At 44.1% G+C, this 19,702-nt stretch overlaps 1 protein-coding gene across 1 annotated transcript; it reads left to right on the forward strand.

The window, feature by feature from the left end:
* Positions 1–467: 467 nt before the first annotated feature.
* Positions 468–19,172, forward strand: LOC122458482 (collagen alpha-1(I) chain-like). Its single transcript, XM_043507114.1, has 14 exons — positions 468–603; positions 953–1,006; positions 1,370–1,568; positions 4,488–4,541; positions 6,246–6,299; positions 8,463–8,507; positions 9,805–9,858; positions 9,941–9,994; positions 10,495–10,548; positions 10,729–10,800; positions 10,891–10,926; positions 11,935–11,979; positions 12,085–12,117; positions 19,134–19,172. Exons 3-14 carry the CDS (start codon positions 1,476–1,478, stop codon positions 19,170–19,172), a joined length of 633 nt encoding a protein of 210 aa, XP_043363049.1. The 5' UTR covers positions 468–603; positions 953–1,006; positions 1,370–1,475.
* The last annotated feature ends 530 nt before the right edge of the window (positions 19,173–19,702 follow it).

The raw sequence follows: 19,702 nt of genomic DNA on the forward strand, positions 1-19,702 counted from the left end.
TAACTGCACGTGTGGCACCCTCTCTGATGACTGATGGCATCCACTCAGGTGTCAGTGTGAACAGCTTCTCAGTCACAACTGCCCCCACCTCTGGACAGAGAGTGTCTTTTAAACTGGTTTTAAACAGCACTGGCAAATAAAGCTCTTTGACTTGGCTGTATTCTGGAGGTAGGACCTTCACAACTAGAAGCTCAAGTATTATCTCTTAACCAACCTAAAGTGTTTACCAGGCAGTGGCTTATCTCAAGTCATTTTTGTCCCTTCCAGCAGCCGCTATGAAACTCAATCAATAAATTCATATAGTTAACATCCCAATAACCAGATCAACGCACAGCATTGTTAAATTCTTACAAAGCAACCTCACTTCCGCCACAGATGGCTAGTACCATCTTGGTGTACATGTGGCAGAAACAGCTTCGTTCTTCATTTATGCATGAACATGGATCACATAAGAGTAATGTCAGCTTTAAAACAGGGTGCCAGTATTGTGTACATTTATCTGTAATGCACTAGAGACTTGTAATAAAATATCTACACAATGTTTGGTAGGGTGAGCCAGGACTACCAGGTTCTGAAGGGTCCTCTGGATATTCAGGAGCTATGGTAAGTAGGCAGAAAGTAAACAAGTCCAATGCATTTTTACATATGCTGTGTGAGGCATTGCAGGGGATGGGCAAGAGTTTGATTAGAATCATCTAAGTATAATAGATTCAGAATAAATACCGATCATTGTTTTATTTTGACGTCTATCATTTGTTAACTACTATCTTTTCTGCTATCATATGATAAAATATGCAAATCCGTTTCAAATATTTTTTAACTTCATTCTTATACAGTTCTGAAAAGTGAAAGTAATTTAAAAATTCTGGAAAGGCACACCATGAAGGTACAAAACTATACTGCTTTTTCTTCTTTCAAGGGTTAAATGAATAACATTGCATTACTCCCGCAGGGTTTCCTTGGTGTGCCTGGAGAAACAGGTGAACTTGGCCCCCCAGGGAAAAAGGTAACATGGAAATATTATTCTGTTTTTATGCTAAACTTTGCTTGTTTTATTGTTAGTTTGTCCTCCCAGCCCCCTCATCCTTGCTTACCTGTCTTGTCTTACATCTAGATTGTAAACTCTCTGGGGAAAAGACTGTCTTTTGCTACTTGTTTGCTTAGGGCCTAACATACTAGAGCCCTGATCCTTGACTAGGATTCCTAGACACAATAACAATCATCAATGATTTATCATGGGGAAAGGATCTGAGTATAGAAGAGAAAATGAGCCCATCTGTTAATCAGCAGAATGAGTGGTATGTCAACAGCAGTACTGACCCTTTCTAAACAAAGAAGGTAACTTGTTTCTGGTCCTTCTCTGTCATAGGGTGAACCTGGTTTGCCTGGACCTCAGGGTGGATCAGGAATAGAAGGAGAAATTGTAAGTGATCAGTCTCTCTCTTTCTCTGCTTGTCACTGGAAGCTTTGTAGAGATGCTGAAGCCAGAAGTAGCAGCTGGTTTTGCATTTCAGGGGGATGCTGGTGGGAGTGGTGAGGATGGTGGCTCTGGTGATCCAGGAGAGAAGGTATGAAATGGCAATTTATTGCAATCAATCCGTGTCTGTCAGGCTTTGTCTTTTTGCACTGTCTATATAAAGCTGAAAAATGAGGTCCAACAATGTGAATGTTGTAAATAACCACATTCCCATGGCACCAGGTGTTCAAGCATAACTTTTAGCTGTGTAATGTTAAGCCAACATTCAGTTTGGTCATCAATGTATTTTCTCTTTTGTCGGAATGACTCTCTTTTCATGTTTAAGTTCCTGTCTTCCCCTGTTTGAATTTCTTTAAAAGCAACAATTAAAATCTAACACTTGTTCTTACTATCCCAAGATTCTTTTGTTTTTCCCATTTTATCATAGAAATGTAGGGCTGGAAGGGACCTGAAGAGTCATCTAGTCCATTCCCACACATGAAGGCAGGAGTAACTCTACCTAGACCTTTCCTGACAGCTGTTTATCTAACTCTAACCTGTCTTTAAAACCTCCAATTACTCCTTGTCAACCTATTACAGAACTTAACTATCCTTATAGTTAGAAAGTTTTTTCTAATATCTAACTTAAATCTCCCTTGTTATAGATTAAGCCCATTACTTCTGGTCCCACCTTCAGTGAATATGGAGAATAGTAGAACACTGTCCTCTTTGTAACAGCCCTTAACATATGTCAAGATTATCATCAGGTCTCTCCTCATTCTTCTTGTCTCGAGAGTAAACAAGCCCAGTTTTCTTAACCTTTCTTCATATTTTCAAAACTTTTATTGTTTTTGTTGCTCTCCTCTGGACTCTCTCCAATATGTCTGCATCTTTCTTAAGGAGTGGCACACAAAACTCAATGCTGAATAGAGTGGAACAATTACCTCCTGTGTCTTATGTACGACATTCCTGTTAATATACCCCTGGAATGATATGAAGCTTTTACACATCCGCATCACATTGTTGACTCATTCACTTTGTGATCCACTACAACCCGCAGATCCTTTTCAGCAGTACCTCAGCCTAGCCAGTTATTCTCCATTTTGTAGTTGTGCACTGGATTTTTCCTTCCTAAGTGTAGTACTTTGCCCTGGTCTTTATTGAATTTTATCATTTTCCATTACTCTAATCCAGAATCACAGTAAGCAGTATCATGGCACTTGCTTGACTAGTGCGGGGAGAAACAACAATCCTTAGTTCCTGGGACGCTAGTGTATCTTCAGTATAAGCAACAAGCTTGGGCTAAAATAGGACTTCAGCTTGAATAGACCCCCAAATTCTATTTCCCTCAATTTACAGGGACTTTGATACATCTATAACTGGGACATAACTATGACAGGGCCACAGATGCCTAACGGAGCTCACTATTCCAGGCCTCCTCCACAGAGCAACAGAAGCACCACACAGGAATGTCCCCGCTTGAAGTACCATTTTGTGTTCGCTGTGCTCAGAGAGCCTGAGTGCCTGAGAGTAGTGGCCCTGTGCTCTATGGTAAAGAATGTCTCACCTCACTAAAGCTAGAAAACCTGATCTGAGCCTGCAAGAAGCCTTTCCCAATAAGGTTCTTTGATGCAAATAATGCATTAGTGGCCCACTACTTTTAAACCAGAAATAGGCCAGAATAAAAACCTGGTATCAGATAATAATACTTATTGTGGCAGATCTTCAGTTGTCATAACACCCTTGCCTTGTCACAGAACTCTGATGGTTTACACCGGCTGAGGATCTGGCCCGTTAATACCAAGATGCATATGAGCTCTGGGTGAGTCAAGCTGCCCTCCTGCAATGTCATTCTCAAAAGTAGCATCCTCTAGAAGGCATGTCATAGCTTGAATTGACAGCACAATGTTAGCCATTGCTGCATTATTTTCTGGGTACTATATAGAAGAAACCAAGATAAGTGTCTGAACCAATTACTGTGGTACAGTAGTGATGGGGTTAGCAAAATACTCACAGATCTAAGTATTATAGACTCATTATGGAAATTAGAGATGGAAAATACTTAAGTCATGTATTGTAGCTCATCTCCCTTCAGTACAATATACCAAGATTCATGCTGTTTTATTCCAGTCTAGTTTTAACAAACCATGAAACTTCTATCACTTACACAGTTTTAAACACCTCACTGTCAGGAAGTTTGCACTGATATTCAGCCTAAAAAGTCCCCCCACCCCCTTAATTTCAATCCATTACTCTTAGGGCTCGTCTACAGAGAGTTAGAGCACGGTAAGCCAAGGTGTGAATCAACAGCACATTAGCTTGCTAATCACTAACCGGCCATTATGGACACTGCTATCATGCACTGTGCTCCATGTTGTACTTTGACATATTCATTTGTAAATCTGGATCGAATTTCAAATTTTATAGCTGGAGCCCATTTCTATCCATGAGTCAATTCCTCAAGTGCCCTAAGTGTTTCTGTTGCTCTTTGAACAACAGAAACACTTGTTTATACAACATGTTTATACAACAATCCACATTTTCCGAAACCCTTTCAAGCAACCTTTCTTTGAAGCACACTGCTCAAAAGACCTCTTCCCTTTCTTTGCTTGATAGCTTTTTACAGCTGTTATTCCTACTTTAGAGAGTCCCATCTCCAAGCTACTATTTTCTCTATTTATTCTGCTCTCTTTTTTACTGAATATGGCTGTAATCTGTGTGCACAGAATTATGAAGTTACACAGGCAAATTTCTACATGTTGAACAATAGCCGTGTCTAACATGCTTCAGCAATTGTGTACAATCGCAATTATCTTTATTACTGAGGACGATATATGTTGATTCCCCCCCCCACAAAACTCCAGACAAATTCAGCATGTAATATTACTTCTAACAAAGTGTATTTCCAAAACTGAATGCATGAAAATGTGTTTTTAAAACCACACTAGTTGCACTCATTGTTCATTGTTATTTTCCTTGTTTATATTAAAATAGCGAGACATTGGCTTTGTTTTGTTTTGTTGTGGAGTAGGGTTCCCAAGGAAGACCAGGAAAACAAGGACCTCAGGGGCCTGTGGGACTCAAGGTAATTCCATTCTGTGCTGCTGTAGAAAAACCCAAGCAACTCCAACTAGCCATGAATATATTAGACTTAAAATACCATTTGAAAAAAAAAAAGAGGGAAGGAGAGGGAAGCAAAGGTAACTCCCTAAAATGGTTAAAGGCTGGATTAGGAGGGAGCAAGACCCCATAAAACCCCTGCACCGTCTATCTGGACATTGGATTTTGGTGCACTGGGATAAACAGCTAATTTCTGGAGGCAGATGCAGTGTAGTTGCAGCCATGTCAGTCTCAGGATATTAGAGAGACAAGGTGGATGAGGTAATATGTTTTATTGGAGATAAGCTTTTACAGAGCTCTTCTTCAGGTCTGGGAAAGGTACTCCCAATCTCACAGCAAAATGCAAGGTGGAACAGATTGTTTAGCAGAAGTAGTTAGTACATATTGTCAGGGGTTGGGGTGTGGATAGGGGTCAGGGGAGCAGTCAGGGGAAAGGGAGAAGGGGTTGTGGGAGACCCGGGGGGCTTGTAAGGGGGCAGGGGTGTGGCTAGGGGTTGGGGCAGTCAGGGGACAGGGAGAAGGGGGTGTTAGATGGAGGTGGGGTCCCGGGGGTGGTGGTTAGGGGCGGGGGTGCTGGGAGGGGGCAGTCAGGGGACAAGGAGTGGGGGGGGTTGGATGGGTTGGGGGGTTCTGAGGGGGGCAGTCAAGGGGGTGGGAAGTGGGGGGGGCGGATAGGGGGCAGGGGCTAGGCTGTTTGGGGAGGCACAGTCTTCCCTACCTGACCCTCCATACAGTTTCACACCCCGATGTGGCCCTTGGGCCAAAAAGTTTACCCATCCCTGAGGTAGAGGATGGTGGGAAGTGGATGGACAGGGTCAGGGAATGGGCGGACAGGGCCAGGGAATGGGCGGACAGGGCCAGGGAATGGGCAGGGTTTTTGCTCTCCCTGCCCCCTCGCTTGCCAGACTAGCTGAGCCAGTGTGTGTGGGAAAGAGAATATAATAATTTGCAGCTGGTATAATCTCTGGGGGGGAAGCAGAGGAGGAATTGGGACCCAGAGATGTGACTGAGTTACAATATTTCCCAGGGTACTCCTGAGTGGTGCTGTTTAGCCCCCCTTAGCTCAGAGCTGTGCCTACAGTTACCTGTCTTTTCCCAATGTGATATGTGAACATCACTGAAAAGGAAAAGAACCTGATTGTGCTTTTAAGCCATTGCCCAAGGTGTGTATGGGGGGAGGTATTGAAGGATACACACTGCAGGGAGGGCCTCTGGAGGAAGTGTAACTGATTTATCCAGAATTCCTCCATGTAGAAGCAGCTTTGTCGCCCAACTGTAGTCTCCACTAGTCCCTGTGGTCAGAGTGACCTAGCTACACAGAGTTGCAGACTTTACATGACTGTGTATTCCCTTCTACTGTATATTGTGCAGTTTAATATATTTTAGAAAACACCACGTTAACATTTCTGCCTTCCGAATCATTAACTAACATGTGGCTTCAACTGTATTTGGATCCAAAATGGAGATTTTCATGGGTCCAATTTTAATTTATCCTTGGCTATTTCATTTCCACACTATGCTGGTTACCAGTTTGAGAGATGGTCATGACTTGGAACTCAGAGAGAGGAATTCTTTGAAGAATGGATTTGGAGGATTTAGGGATAGAAGTTTAGTTTAGTGAAGAACAATAAAATGCACTGGAATAACAGCTGTCGAAACTCTATCCTAGGGCTTTGCCGGTGCCGAAGGAAACAAAGGAGATAACGGAGAACAAGGATATAGGGTAAATTTACCAAACCCCATGTCTTATGAATCTATCCGAACTGAGGGTAATGGCCTGATCATGCAACTTCTCAGTGCACATAAGTCCATTAAGGTCCCTGGGAGTTATATGCTCAGAGGTCTTGCAGAACTGAGTCCTAATGTAATAGTGTAGACTTAGCTCATAAAGAGCCTGATTGTTTGCAACTCCTATTTGCATTAGTGAACACTCACACAAGTAGTCCCATTGAAATTAGCAAGACTGTTGGCAATGAGAAAGTGCTCATCAAGGGATGGGCCCACAATGGGTAGCATATCCGCCAAGTAGTACTGCTGCAACCAGACTTCAAATACAGGGACGGAGTCTGCTACTTTTACTCACCTAGTGTAATCCCTTACTCCAGAAGCAGTCCTGTTGATTTCAATGGAACTACTCAAGGAGTAAGGTACCACTAAAGATGAGAGTGACAGAATTTGGCCCAGAGCAGTGTTACCATTACTAGAAGTGGTAGGCTGAGCCCATAGAATTGGCCTGTGTATTAGTTCCCAAGTGTTGTCTACTATTTAAAGTTGTTACTCCCTCAAAAATGAAAAGGGAATTTGGATAAAAAATGTCTTGAAGCAACCAAACAATCTCTCCTAAACAGCAGAGGGCAGGTTTCTGACTTATGTCTGCATGATAGATAGACGTGTGTTCAGCCCTCCCCGTGTGGATTTCATGTCATTATCTACATATAACAGGATTCACTCACCATCGGGGTGCCCCCATGTGGCTGGGTCTGGGGGTCAGCTCTCATCCAGTCTAGTGTCCCCTTCCGTCACTTGCTCCATGGCCCTTCTCACTCTCCAGGACTTACAGTGCTTTCCTTGTGACTCAGCCCTCCAGCCAGATCATTATATAGTTTTCCCTCTTCTGGGGTATCAAAGTCCCTCTGGACCGGGATGGCCAACCTGTGGCTCCGGAGCCACATGCGGCTCTTCAGAAGTTAATGTGTGGATCCTTGTACAGGCACTGGCTCCGGAGCTGGAGCTACAGGCGCCAACTTTCCAATGTGCCGGGGAGTGCTCACTGCTCAACCCCAGGCTCTGCCACAGGCCCTACCCCCACTCCACCCCTTCCCGCCCCCTCCCGTGAGCCTGCCATGCCATCACTCCCCCCCACCCCCAAGAGCCTCCTGCATACCACGAAACAGCTGATCGGGGGGTGCGGGGAGGGAGGGGGAGATGCTGATGGGCGGGGCTGCCGATGGGTGGGAGGTGCTGGGAGCGGGGTCGGGGGAACTGATGGGGGGCTGCTGCTTATTGTGGCTCTTTGGCCATGTACATTGGTAAATTCTGGCTCCTTCTCAGGCTCAAGCTAGCCACCCCTGCTCTGGACCAACTGTCCATACACTGTCCCTGGCAGTCCTCTTTGCCAACTCCCAGTCTGTACCACTTCCCCAGTGGCCGATAGGGGAACTTGGCCCCACCCACTACTCTGGGTTCCAGCCCAGGAACCCTATCACCAGCGACCAAGGTCTTCACAGTCTCAACCCTTGGAGCATTTTCCCTGGGCTTCTTCTTACTCAGCCTTCTACAGGCTTTCTTCCCCTCAACCACTCTAGGTAACCCTCTCCCACAGAGCTAGGGTCCCCCTAGCTGTTACTGTCCCCTGGCTGTATTCCTACCCACTCTCTAGAGAGTGACTGTAGACTCACCCTGCAGCTTTATGTGGCTGGCAACTTCCAGTCTTTTTATACTAACCAGCCTGCTTCTGCCCAGCTGGGCTTCACGTTGAGTTAAGCATGGCTCTCTTCCAGGTGCAGCCGGATACCCTAATTGGCCCTTCAGGCCCACACTAATCCTTTAAGGGCTGTGTGGGGTGCATATCCTATGACACTGCTGTAGGTTTTTAATTCTTTTCTTAAAATGACTATAAAGAGCTGCCATTCAGGAAGGGCCTTATAAAAGAATCAAAGTGTAATGGAATTGTTATTATTAAAGGAAATTACATCTGACTGTATGTTTTTCAAGAAGCCAACTGCATGGTCTATGTCTGATTTGAAGCAATGACTGATCAGATTTGAAGGCTATAATGTTTGTCAATCAAAGAATCATGATCTTACTGATGTCCTTCACTTTCCATAAAATAAATGTTTGGATAACTCTATTATACGACCATTCCTTTAATTTTCCTTCCACTCAGGGTTATCCAGGAGCCCCAGGAGAGACTGGAGAAGGTGGGCCAAAGGTATAAAGAAGGTCTATTTTGCCTGGATTAAGTGCTTGATCCTGTACTACAGAAGTCAATGGGAGTTTTACCATTGCTGTCAGTGAGCACGGGACCAGATATTAACTGAACATCTATGCATTAAAAAGTTTGAACAGTAAAGAAGATACAGGATTTTAGGAATGCATAGTGCGAATCGTTTATTGTGCCCTATCCAAGGGATGCACATTTTGGAAGCCACCAGTACCTCACCTACAAAAAATTACTTTATTCCTACTATCAAAATGATTTCACTCTATGTTATTCTTTTCCTGTATTATTTCAAACTATGTATAAACTTCCCCAACCACAGTGTCATTGTTTGTTGAAATGTGAGCAAACCTTTCCTTTGCTGGATGAGCTGGAGGAACACCGGCAATGTAACAATTCCACTCTCCTTGGAATGTGTGTGGAAACTCAGTTATTCTCTCGATCTCGGAGATGGTCACACTGAAATTAGGGCATTATATGGATACTTGAACATCCAATGCCCATGCTGTGCCTGTTTTGTGGTTCGATACAGGCCTACAGGGCTGTCAAGCCAGACTCTTTCATGAGCACTAAATTCATTCAAACATACAAACAAAACTAGAACACTAGATCTTTTGTAATATCATTGGGAAGAGTAATGGGACTTAACCCCCATCACCTACAAGACATGGAAAAGAACTCAAATTAGTCATGTTTTTCACATGGGGGGTGATTAACTAATTCCCTCCTGGCTAGATGATTTATAATCTGACTGAGGCAGCTCACTTGGAGAGAGGGATTGCAGAGGATGCAAGTCTCTCTGGTAGGGTGAAGCTCTGGGATAAGATTTAACAGACAGGAAATAAGAGGAGGAACACTGAAGGACTGAGTTAGACTCCTGCAGCGGAAACCCTGAGGTAGAGACAACAAGGGAACTACAGTGAAGCCTGAGAGTGGTGGAAGGGTTATTAGTTTGAAGGTTTGTTTGGACTTTTATTTGGATTTGATCATGCTATGCCAGAAGAGTTTTAGAATTTTATGTGACTTGGCCAGAGAGCCTAGCCACAGAACACTCAAAGGAAGAATCGGGAGAAGATGCAGGCAGTAAGAGGCCCTTGAAGGTCCAAGGGAGAGCCCAATGTGGGGGGAGGGGAGGTGAAGAGGGAAGCAGAGAAAAGGATGCTGTGCCATACTGCAACTGGAGATGAGGGGTACCCATGAGGTGAGGGTGTGCTTATAGGGAGTTATAAGGAGTTATAGGGAGTTATAAGTGTTGCTATTTTGATTATATTAATATTATAATTTTCAGGGCAATGAAGGATCTCCAGGAATACCAGGCAGTGATAGCACTCCAGGAATGGATGTAAGATCTAGTTCATAATGCTAAACAAATCCATTTTCAGGCAATAAAGCCATATCCTAAGAGAGATTCCGTTGTCTCCTAGGGTCCTCTAGGAATACCAGGATTAGAAGGCAAGATTGGACTCATGGGACCAAAGGTAAAAAAAACCTGATAATTAAATGAAAACAAGAAAGCCATGAGTCGATCATTTACAAATGGTCTCGAAATTATGAAGTGAAGATGACAGCAAAAAAAGAGGCTTGATCCTCCAGCATTACAAGACCCCATGCTGTCTGAACTCACAGATGAAAGTTTGTCGAAGCAAAGTGACACTGCAGGCTCAGCAGAGTGTGATTATGTGTAATGACATGAAGATTATTGACCAACGTAGCAGTGTTCCAAGCTCTAGCTTTCCTATTGGTTGTGTGCTCTGTTTAAAAAAAAAAAAAAAAAAATTATCATTTAGAAAAATAAGGATTACTGGTTTTCTTCACCACTAAAAAAAAGCTCCCATATATTGCAACATGGGTAAATTAAAAGCCCTCTTTTGGAAAGGATCGTCTTAACTGTGGGATAAGGGTACTAAACTAGATCAAAGTCTGCCACCAATTCCCCTTTGAAAAAGGTCATTGAAGAGGCTTTCAACTGTCTTTGCAGGGAGCTAAAGGCAAGCGAGGTCCAAGAGGCCCACCTGGAAGGCCAGGTTCCATGGTAAGGCATATGCTAAAGTATCCCCAAGAGCTGCCCTATTCTGAAAACTACGTATGAAAAAAAATCCTTCTGTAAGCAGATGTGCTCCTTTTGGGCTCAGTCAGGCCTAGGAGGTGCATCACTGCAAAGCATAAGAGAACTTGCGGAAAGCTGGTCTGAATTTTTCTCTTTTCCATACAGGGTGCCAAAGGTGAAATGGGGGATCCTGGCCTACCAGGTAATCCTGGCCCTAAAGGAATAAAAGGCCAAAAGGTAAAGTCCCATGTTAAAGGTGAATAACTAAAATGGTCACTTCAGTCTTCTATGTGAGTCATGTCTGTCCCTATCCTGTCTTTCCCACAGGGGGCTCAAGGTGAGACTGGAGATGACGGCCCAAAGGTATGGCTTGTTATTTGCTTTTGAAGTGCATACTTGGGAAAGATTATAAATCTCCTAATGCAGAGCTGCACTGTAATGACTTTATAATGGGACTGGTGTGCATCTCTGGCTTATGAATGGGATTTACCACACACAAATCTTCCTGAGAGTTCCAAGAATGAGTGATTTCAGTTGCGATTTGGATGGTAATGGAGCTTGTGGCTAAGAGGTTCTGGGGAATGACTCGGATGTCCTTATATTCTCCACAAACCTGACTCGCATATTTAAAACCACCAGGCTGCTTCTGCTGCCACACAGCAGGTCAGAGTTCATGTCCCAGCCTTGGGTCTGTATTCCCTGAGGCAGGAAGGAATGGAAGGAAGTACTGTGGAGGCACTAACATCAGTCTTTGGAGAGGAGGGACATCTTGTGTCTCACCTGACTACCTTCTGTGGCCAATGAAGGAGCAGTACTGGTGGACTCTGAAGGGATCTGTGTTGAGCCCTTCTTGGCTGCAAGAAGGGCTGTCATGACACAGGCTCCTAAGGTTGGCGGCGGGGTGTTTGTGTGTGTGTGTGCGCGCAGGAAGTGATGGTGGAGAACAATGTGTTTTATCCACGGATCTCAAAACACTTTAACAAATAATTAATACCCCTACACTGCTGTGTGATAGGAATTCCCAGGGTACAGATGAGGAAAATGAGAAACCGAGAGGTTGTGCCTTTCCCTAGGCCACATAGCAAGGTAGTGACAGAACAAGGAATAGGACACAGGAGTCCTGATTCCCAGGCCCCTTTTGCCCTCTAACCACTAGGTCATACTTCCTACGAGAGTCCCTGTTCTTTCCTAGCACTCCTTCCGGGGCAGGCAGCGATGAACATCCTCTCCACCCGCAGGGCTGGGCCTAAGGATTCAATAGGGCCCTTAGTGTTTTAGTCAGAGGGAGCAGGAAATGCAAACAATGAACACAGGAAATCTTTCTCTAATGAGAGACTGTGCAAAGCTATAAACTGAATTCCTCCTCTACAGGGTGATGTGGGAAGAAAAGGAAGCTGTGGGGATGCTGGACCCCAGGTACAGCCCATGCCCTTTGAAATTAAAGATGATGTCTAAGTACTTAGTGAATGCTGAGCTCCAAAAATCTGAATTTTTAACCTATTTTCAATTACTCTCTGACAGGGGGATGTTGGAGACAGAGGAGACAAAGGACAAGTATGTTTGTTTGTTGTCCATTGTGGCTATGTAGAGTCACAGAGAAATATCTGTCTTGCTTCCAATGCTAGGTCCAAACCCTTTCCCACACTTCACTGGCGTGGAGAGTTCTTATCCAGGGAGTGCCTCTGCTACAGAAGGGTGGGGGGCAGGATTAGGAGAGTTCATGGCTGGACCTGCACACCACGTAGGCCATGTAGTTCTTCCCCACGCCCAGCACATAATGTGTTTGGAGTGGGCTGTGGTTAACATGAGCCAAGACAGGTGGGCTCCATGACTTGGTGGCACCACTGGCCATTGACTTCTGAGCAGCAGACCAACCATCCAGATTCCTGCAGCCCTGAGATTGCAGCAGCAGTCACAGAGCATCAAGGTTGCTGCTCACAAACTGGGCAGGTTGTTCCTTCACAACTGAGCAGCCACAGTGAAGCCCAGTTACTCATGCTGTGTGCTGGGTAGAAGCTTTTCCCCTTTAGGAGAGCAACCTAGAGTGTGAACCTTCATTAGAACTATCTGATTACTACTTCAACCCCCTACTTAAAACTCGCTCTGAACTGACTTGTTCTCTGTATATTTAAAGAGGCTTTCCTGCCTGTCTCCAGAATTGGAAAATAAACTCAGGCACTGGTTGGGTGATACCAAGTTCTGTGAACATTCAAGTAGATGGAGTCTGTTGGACAGGGAGGGGGAGATGCACAAAGGCCAGAGAAGTGGGGACTGTTGGAATGTCAAGGGGGTTGGTGTCTCTCGTATTCTGATAAGCTTTGGCTCACCACCCAGACTGGTGAAAGCTTATCTGAAATGAACCATCTCCCTATGAAAACCCTTCCTTTGAGAGTCAGAAAGGCCAAACAGGATGAATAAATGTGTCCATAAAGAATTAATGCATGTGCCATGCAGTAAAACTCCTCTAATGGTAAGCCACCATGGTGCATATAATTGATAAAGAAGTTGAATGGCTGACCTGAATGGAATCTGTTACTCAACCTTCCCTGATGCTCTGTACTCAAAACCTCACACAGCAGAAAAGACCTGGATTAGGTATTGGTGGTCCAGGATGTCCAAAGCTAACTATTAATCGTTAGAGTTTAAGCAGTCTGTCTCGCCTGCATGCTGGGGGAGGGTGACATTAAGATTTGGGGCTATCAAGCACAGCCTCCCATAGCTTCTGGGCAAATGATGTTCTACCACAGCCCAACAGGAACCTAAAATCATTCTCTCATAATGCTCACCCTGCTAGATATAGAGTTAGGCAGAATGAAAAGGATCTGCACAAAACCAAGGAGAAGTAAGAATTGTGCTGCATGAGCTCAGCTATGATGGTGGTGGATACTTTTAGATTGACAGGGCTGGACAGAGGGAGGAAGGTAGATGAAGGAACACAGGTGCCTCTTTGTTCATGCTTATTGCTATTTTTCTCTCTTCAAACTTTTCCTTTCATCTCTTCCCATAGCAAGGAGAACGTGGCTTTCCTGGCCCTGCTGGTCCAAAGGGACAAAGAGGGGTCCCTGGATTACCTGGTCCAAGAGGCTTCCCTGGCCCCACTGGAGAGGATGGAGCAACTGGACCCCCTGGCTCTCCAGGGTCTTGGGGACCTGAAGTATGTTCCAGCTCCTTCTTTCTTTTTCTTTGCATTTTCCTTATTTGGTTATTGGAGTGTTTTGCTTGTGAATATCAGCATATTCTCTCTGCTGCTGCTTATAGATCTTCAGGGACAGCTGTTGTCTATGCACTCCTCTTATTTCTCAGTCATCGCACAAAATATATTGTGTAAACATTAAAGAAGTTAATCCTGGAGGGTGGCAATGGGATAAAGAGCCTTTCATCCCAAGGTCACTAGTTCAAATCCAGCTCGGACTGGTGGGTACTGAAAGCTTTTTCTATGTAATGGCTATATAAATGCTTGTCCAGAATGAGTTTGTTTGTTTATCAAACACAGGCAGGGCACAGACAGCTGCAGCGGCACAGGAGCTAGCAAACAGAGCTCTAAACAGGGGAGTTTGAGTGGGAGTTCGCAAGGGGAGTTTGGCTTGTGGTGCTTGTTTGGGCTTTGCTTTTGCTGGGGGGGTGTTCTTTTTGGTGTGGCTTGTGTTTCCCAGATTAACAGGATTTAGGTGGGAAGGAGATGACAGATACAGAGGAAGCTGTGGGAGTGACTCCTGCAGTGAAAGACACATTGAGGATGACTGGATGTGGAAGCTGTGGTATGTACATGATCCTGGAGGGGGGAACGGGTAAGAGTTTTGTCTGCATGAAATGCCGTCTGATAGAGCTGATGGAGGAAAAGATCCGAGGTTTGGAGATGCAGGTGGAAAGTCTCGTTGAGTTTAGGAAGGGGTTTGAGCAGATGATGGAGCAAAGATATGAGGTATCTGAAGGGAAAAGCTCAGACTCTCGGATGGAAGCAGGGCTGGGGAATTTTGAGGAGAGACTGGATGAGGAAAGTGGTCAGTGGAAACATGTGACTCAAAGAACCAGGCAGAGAAAAAGACGGGCTAGTGAAGGAGAAATAGAGCTTAGGAACAGGTTTGCAGAGTTGGAAAATGAAGAAGGGGCTCAGCAGGTAGTCGCTGAAGGTGGAAGGGTAAGGAAGAAGAGAAGAGAGGCTAGCCCTATAGAAAAAGGGGAAGAGTCAAGGGAGACTACACCAATTATGAGCCCCAGGAGGATACAGGATGGGTTGAAGAGGATTATAAGGGAAAATAGGAATGGAAAGAACTTGCAGCCAGAGGGAACAGGGGAGAGACTGGAGAATAGCACTGTCACCAGGAAAAGGCAGGTCTATGTGATCGGGGACTCTTTATTGAGAAGAATAGACAGGCCTGTAACTAGAGCTGATCCTGAGAATAGAAGGGTGTGCTGTCTTCCGGGTGCTAAGATAAGGGATGTAGACCTGAGGTTGAAAAGGATCCGCAAGGGAGCGGGAAAGAATCCCCTAATTATCCTTCATGTGGGAACAAATGATACAGCCAGATTCTCGCTGGAAAGTATCAAGGGAGACTATGCTAGGCTGGGGAAGACGCTTAAAGAAATTGAGGCTCAGGTGATCTTTAGCGGGATCCTTCCTGTTCCTAGAGAAGGGCAACAAAGGTGTGACAAGATTATGACTGTCAACAGATGGCTTAGGCAGTGGTGCTATAAGGAGGGCTTTGGGATGTATGGCCACTGGGAGGCATTCACGGACAGAGGTCAGTTCTCTCGGGATGGACTTCATCTGAGTAGGGAAGGAAATAGACTTCTAGGATCGAGGCTGGCACAACTGATAAAGAGAGCTTTAAACTAGGAATTGGGGGGAGATGGATGGGAGATGTCCGGAAAATCTCCACGCCAGATTTTAGCATTGAGAGGGAAGAAGATGAAGTAAGAAAGGATACAGCCATGGGTAGGAGAATGTATATAAGGAGCGAGGGCGGTGTGGATACTAGTCTAATAGGTTATAATGGCTGTAGAATGACTGTGCCTAATAGGGTACAAAATGTGAGCGAGGCCAAACAGCAAAAATTAAGATGTTTATACACCAATGCGAGGAGTCTAGGTAACAAAATGGAGGAACTAGAGCTACTGGTGCAGGAAGCGAAACCAGATATTATAGGGATAACAGAAACATGGTGGAATAGTAGTCATGACTGGACTACAGGTATTGAAGGGTATGTGCTGTTTAGGAAAGACAGAAACAAAGGTAAAGGGGGTGGAGTAGCATTGTATATCAATGATGAGGTAGAATGTAAAGAAATAAGAAGCGATGCAATGGATAAGACAGAGTCTGTCTGGGCAAAAATTACATTGGGGAAGAAAACTAGTAAAGCCTCTCCTATGATAGTGCTTGGGGTGTGCTATAGACCTCCGGGATCTAATTTGGTTATGGATAGAGCCCTTTTTGATGTCTTTAATAAAGTAAATACTAATGGAAACTGCGTGATCATGGGAGATTTTAACTTCCCAGATATAGACTGGAGGACCAGTGCTAGTAATAATAATAGGGCTCAGATTTTCCTAGATGCGATAGCTGATGGATTCCTTCAACAAGTAGTTGCTGAACCGACTAGAGGGGATGCCATTTTAGATTTAATTTTGGTGAGTAGCGAGGACCTCATAGAAGAAATGGTTGTAGGGGACAATCTTGGCTCAAGTGATCATGAGCTAATTCAGTTCAAACTAAATGGAAGGATTAACAAAAATAAATCTGCAACTAGGGTTTTTGATTTCAAAAGGGCTGACTTTCAAAAATTAAGGCAATTAGTTAGGGAAGTGGATTGGACTGAAGAACTTATGGATCTAAAGGCAGTTGAGGCCTGGGATTACTTTAAATCAAAACTGCAGAAGCTATCGGAAGCCTGTATCCCAAGAAAGGGGAAAAAATTCATAGGAAGGAGTTGTAGACCAAGCTGGATGAGCAAGCATCTTAGAGAGGTGATTATGAAGAAGCAGAAAGCATACAGGGAGTGGAAGATGGGAGGGATCAGCAAGGAAACCTACCTAATTGAGGTCAGAAGATGTAGGGATAAAGTCAGAGAGGCTAAAAGTCGAGTAGAGTTGGACCTTGCAAAGGGAATTAAAACCAATAGTAAAAGGTTCTATAGCCATATAAATAAGAAGAAAACTAAGAAGGAAGAAGTGGGGCCGCTTAACACTGAGGATGGAGCGGAGGTTAAAGATAATCTAGGCATGGCCCAATATCTAAACAAATACTTTGCCTCAGTCTTTAATAAGGCTAAAGAGGATCTTGGGGATAATGGTAGCATGACAAATGGGAAGGAGGATATAGAGGTAGATATTACCATATCAGAGGTAGAAGCGAAACTGAAACAGCTTAATGGGACTAAATCGGGGGGCCCAGATAATCTTCATCCAAGAATATTAAAGGAATTGGCACCTGAAATTGCAAGCCCATTAGCAAGAATTTTTAATGAATCTGTAAACTCAGGAATAGTACCGAATGATTGGAGAATTGCTAATATAGTTCCTATTTTTAAGAAAGGAAAAAAAGTGATCCAGGTAACTACAGGCCAGTTAGTTTGACATCTGTAGTATGCAAGGTCCTGGAAAAAATTTTGAAGGAGAAATTAGTTAAGGACATTGAAGTCAATGGTAAATGGGACAAAATACAACATGGTTTTACAAAAGGTAGATCGTGCCAAACCAACCTAATCTCCTTTTTTGAAAAAGTAACAGATTTTTTAGATAAAGGAAATGCAGTGGATTTAATTTACCTAGATTTCAGTAAGGCATTTGATACCGTGCCACATGGGGAATTATTAGTTAAATTGGAGAAGATGGGGATCAATATGAACATCAGAAGGTGGATAAGGAATTAGTTAAAGGGGAGACTGCAACGGGTCCTACTGAAAGGCAAACTGTCAGGTTGGAGGGAGGTTACCAGTGGAGTTCCTCAGGGATCAGTTTTGGGACCAATCTTATTTAATCTTTTTATTACTGACCTTGGCACAAAAAGTGGGAGTGTGCTAATAAAAGTTTGATAAAGATGATACAAAGCTGGGAGGTATTGCAAATTCGGAGAAGGATCGGGATATTATACAGGAGGATCTGGATGACCTTGTAAACTGGAGTAATAGTAATAGGATGAAATTTAATAGTGAGAAGTGTAAGGTTATGCATTTAGGGATTAATAACAAGAATTTTAGTTATAAGCTGGGGACGCAGCAATTAGAAGTAACGGAAGAGGAGAAGGACCTTGGAGTATTGGTTGATCATAGGATGACTGAGCTGCCAATGTGATATGGCTGTGAAAAAAGCTAATGCGGTTTTGGGATGCATCAGGAGAGGCATTTCCAGTAGGGATAAGGAGGTTTTAGTACCGTTATACAAGGCACTGGTGAGACCTCACCTAGAATACTGTGTGCAGTTCTGGTCTCCCATGTTTAAAAAGGATGAATTCAAACTGGAGCAGGTACAGAGAAGGGCTACTAGGATGATCCGAGGAATGGAAAACTTGTCTTATGAAAGGAGACTTAAGGAGCTTGGCTTGTTTAGCCTAACTAAAAGAAGGTTGAGGGGAGATATGATTGCTCTCTATAAATATATCAGAGGGATAAATATAGGAGAGGGAGAGAAATTATTTAAGCTCAGCACCAATGTGGACACAAGAACAAATGGGTATAAACTGGCCACCAGGAAGTTTAGACTTGAAATCAGACGAAGGTTTTTAACCATCAGAGGAGTGAAGTTTTGGAATAACCTTCCAAGGGAAGCAGTGGGGGCAAAAGATCTATCTGGTTTTAAGATTCTACTCGATAAGTTTATGGAGGAGATGGTATGATGGGATAATGGGATTTTGGTAAGTAACTCATCTTTAAATATTCAGGGTAAATAGGCCTAATCCCCTGAGATGGGATCTTAGATGGATGGGATCTGAGTTACTATAGAAAATTCTTTCCTGGGTATCTGGCTGGTGAATCTTGCCCATATGCTCAGGGTTTAGCTGATTGCCATATTTGGGGTCGGGAAGGAATTTTCCTCCAGGGCAGATTGGAGAGGCCCTGGAGGTTTTTCGCCTTCCTCTGTAGCATGGGGCATGGTTGACTGGAGGGAGGCTTCTCTGCTCCTTGAAGTTTTGAACCATGATTTGAGGACTTCAATAGCTCAGACATGGGTGAGGTTTTTCATAGGAGTGGTGGGTGACATTCTGTGGCCTGCGCTGTGCAGGAGGTCGGACTAGATGATCAGAGTGGTCCCTTCTGACCTTAGTATCTATGAATCTATGAATCAAAGTTCAGTTTTGCTTGGGGACACATCACAAATTATCCTCAGATTTGGCAAAATTTGATGTCTTTGCTGTTGTCTAATCGATGAGAAAGTACAATACTATGTGACATAGGTGACTTATCGCACATGGAGAACAGTTAAATCAAACAGTTCATGAGAAACCCATAGGTGGTAAATTGCTCCTCCAAACTATGTGGTGAATGTATACAGCCTAATGAATACCCTTGGGAGATATACAGACAGAATCCCAATGCTATTTCTGTTGTGTTTATACATTCGTACTTGCATCCTAGGGTCCAGGGATGCCTGAGGAGCAGGTGTATGAACTGTGACGTAATGTGGTCATAGCTCAGATAGCCCAATATGTAACTGCTATCAGATACAAATGTGACAGCGCCTGTCCTACTGCTAACATGACACTAATTGGCCCCCCAGGGCCTCGTGGAATGGCAGGACCACCAGGAAAAAAGGTGAGAACTCTCTATGATACAGATAGAGATAGTGTGCATGTGAATATGTTTGCAGGCGTCAGTGGAAGGATGGCCATTCACTTCAGTGGGGCCAGGATTTCAACCAGAGTGTGTATGTACACTCTGTGTCAGGTCCTTCTTTGTACCCCAGTGTCATGATTGATTATGACATAAAATAGTGTGCTCTTCCCTTCAAATTACACACACCAGGTCGTGGATGCCTGATAAGCATTGATACCAGCAGAAACTGCCAGCCAAGAAACCACTCTGGCACTCACAGGGTGCCCGGAATGCCACACTGAGAATGCCACCTTCAAGGCAGACTGAAAGAAGGCTGTAATAAAATTGCGTCTGCAGTACCCTGCTGGTTAACCAGAAGCCAAACACAGTCC

This window comes from Dermochelys coriacea, chromosome 2, assembly GCF_009764565.3.
Source record: "Dermochelys coriacea isolate rDerCor1 chromosome 2, rDerCor1.pri.v4, whole genome shotgun sequence".
Classification (NCBI taxonomy): Eukaryota; Metazoa; Chordata; order Testudines; family Dermochelyidae; genus Dermochelys; species Dermochelys coriacea.

What these genes read in the sequence shown, in the direction of transcription:
- LOC122458482 (XM_043507114.1), top strand. Translation starts at nt 1,476, where the DNA reads ATGCTGAAGCCAGAAGTAGCAGCTGGTTTTGCATTTCAGGGGGATGCT. An exon ending in ATAGCACTCCAGGAATGGAT is followed by an intron (nt 9,859 to 9,940) that starts GTAAGATCTAGT and finishes GTTGTCTCCTAG; the next exon opens with GGTCCTCTAGGAATACCAGG. An exon ending in ACAGAGGAGACAAAGGACAA is followed by an intron (nt 12,118 to 19,133) that starts GTATGTTTGTTT and finishes CTTGCATCCTAG; the next exon opens with GGTCCAGGGATGCCTGAGGA.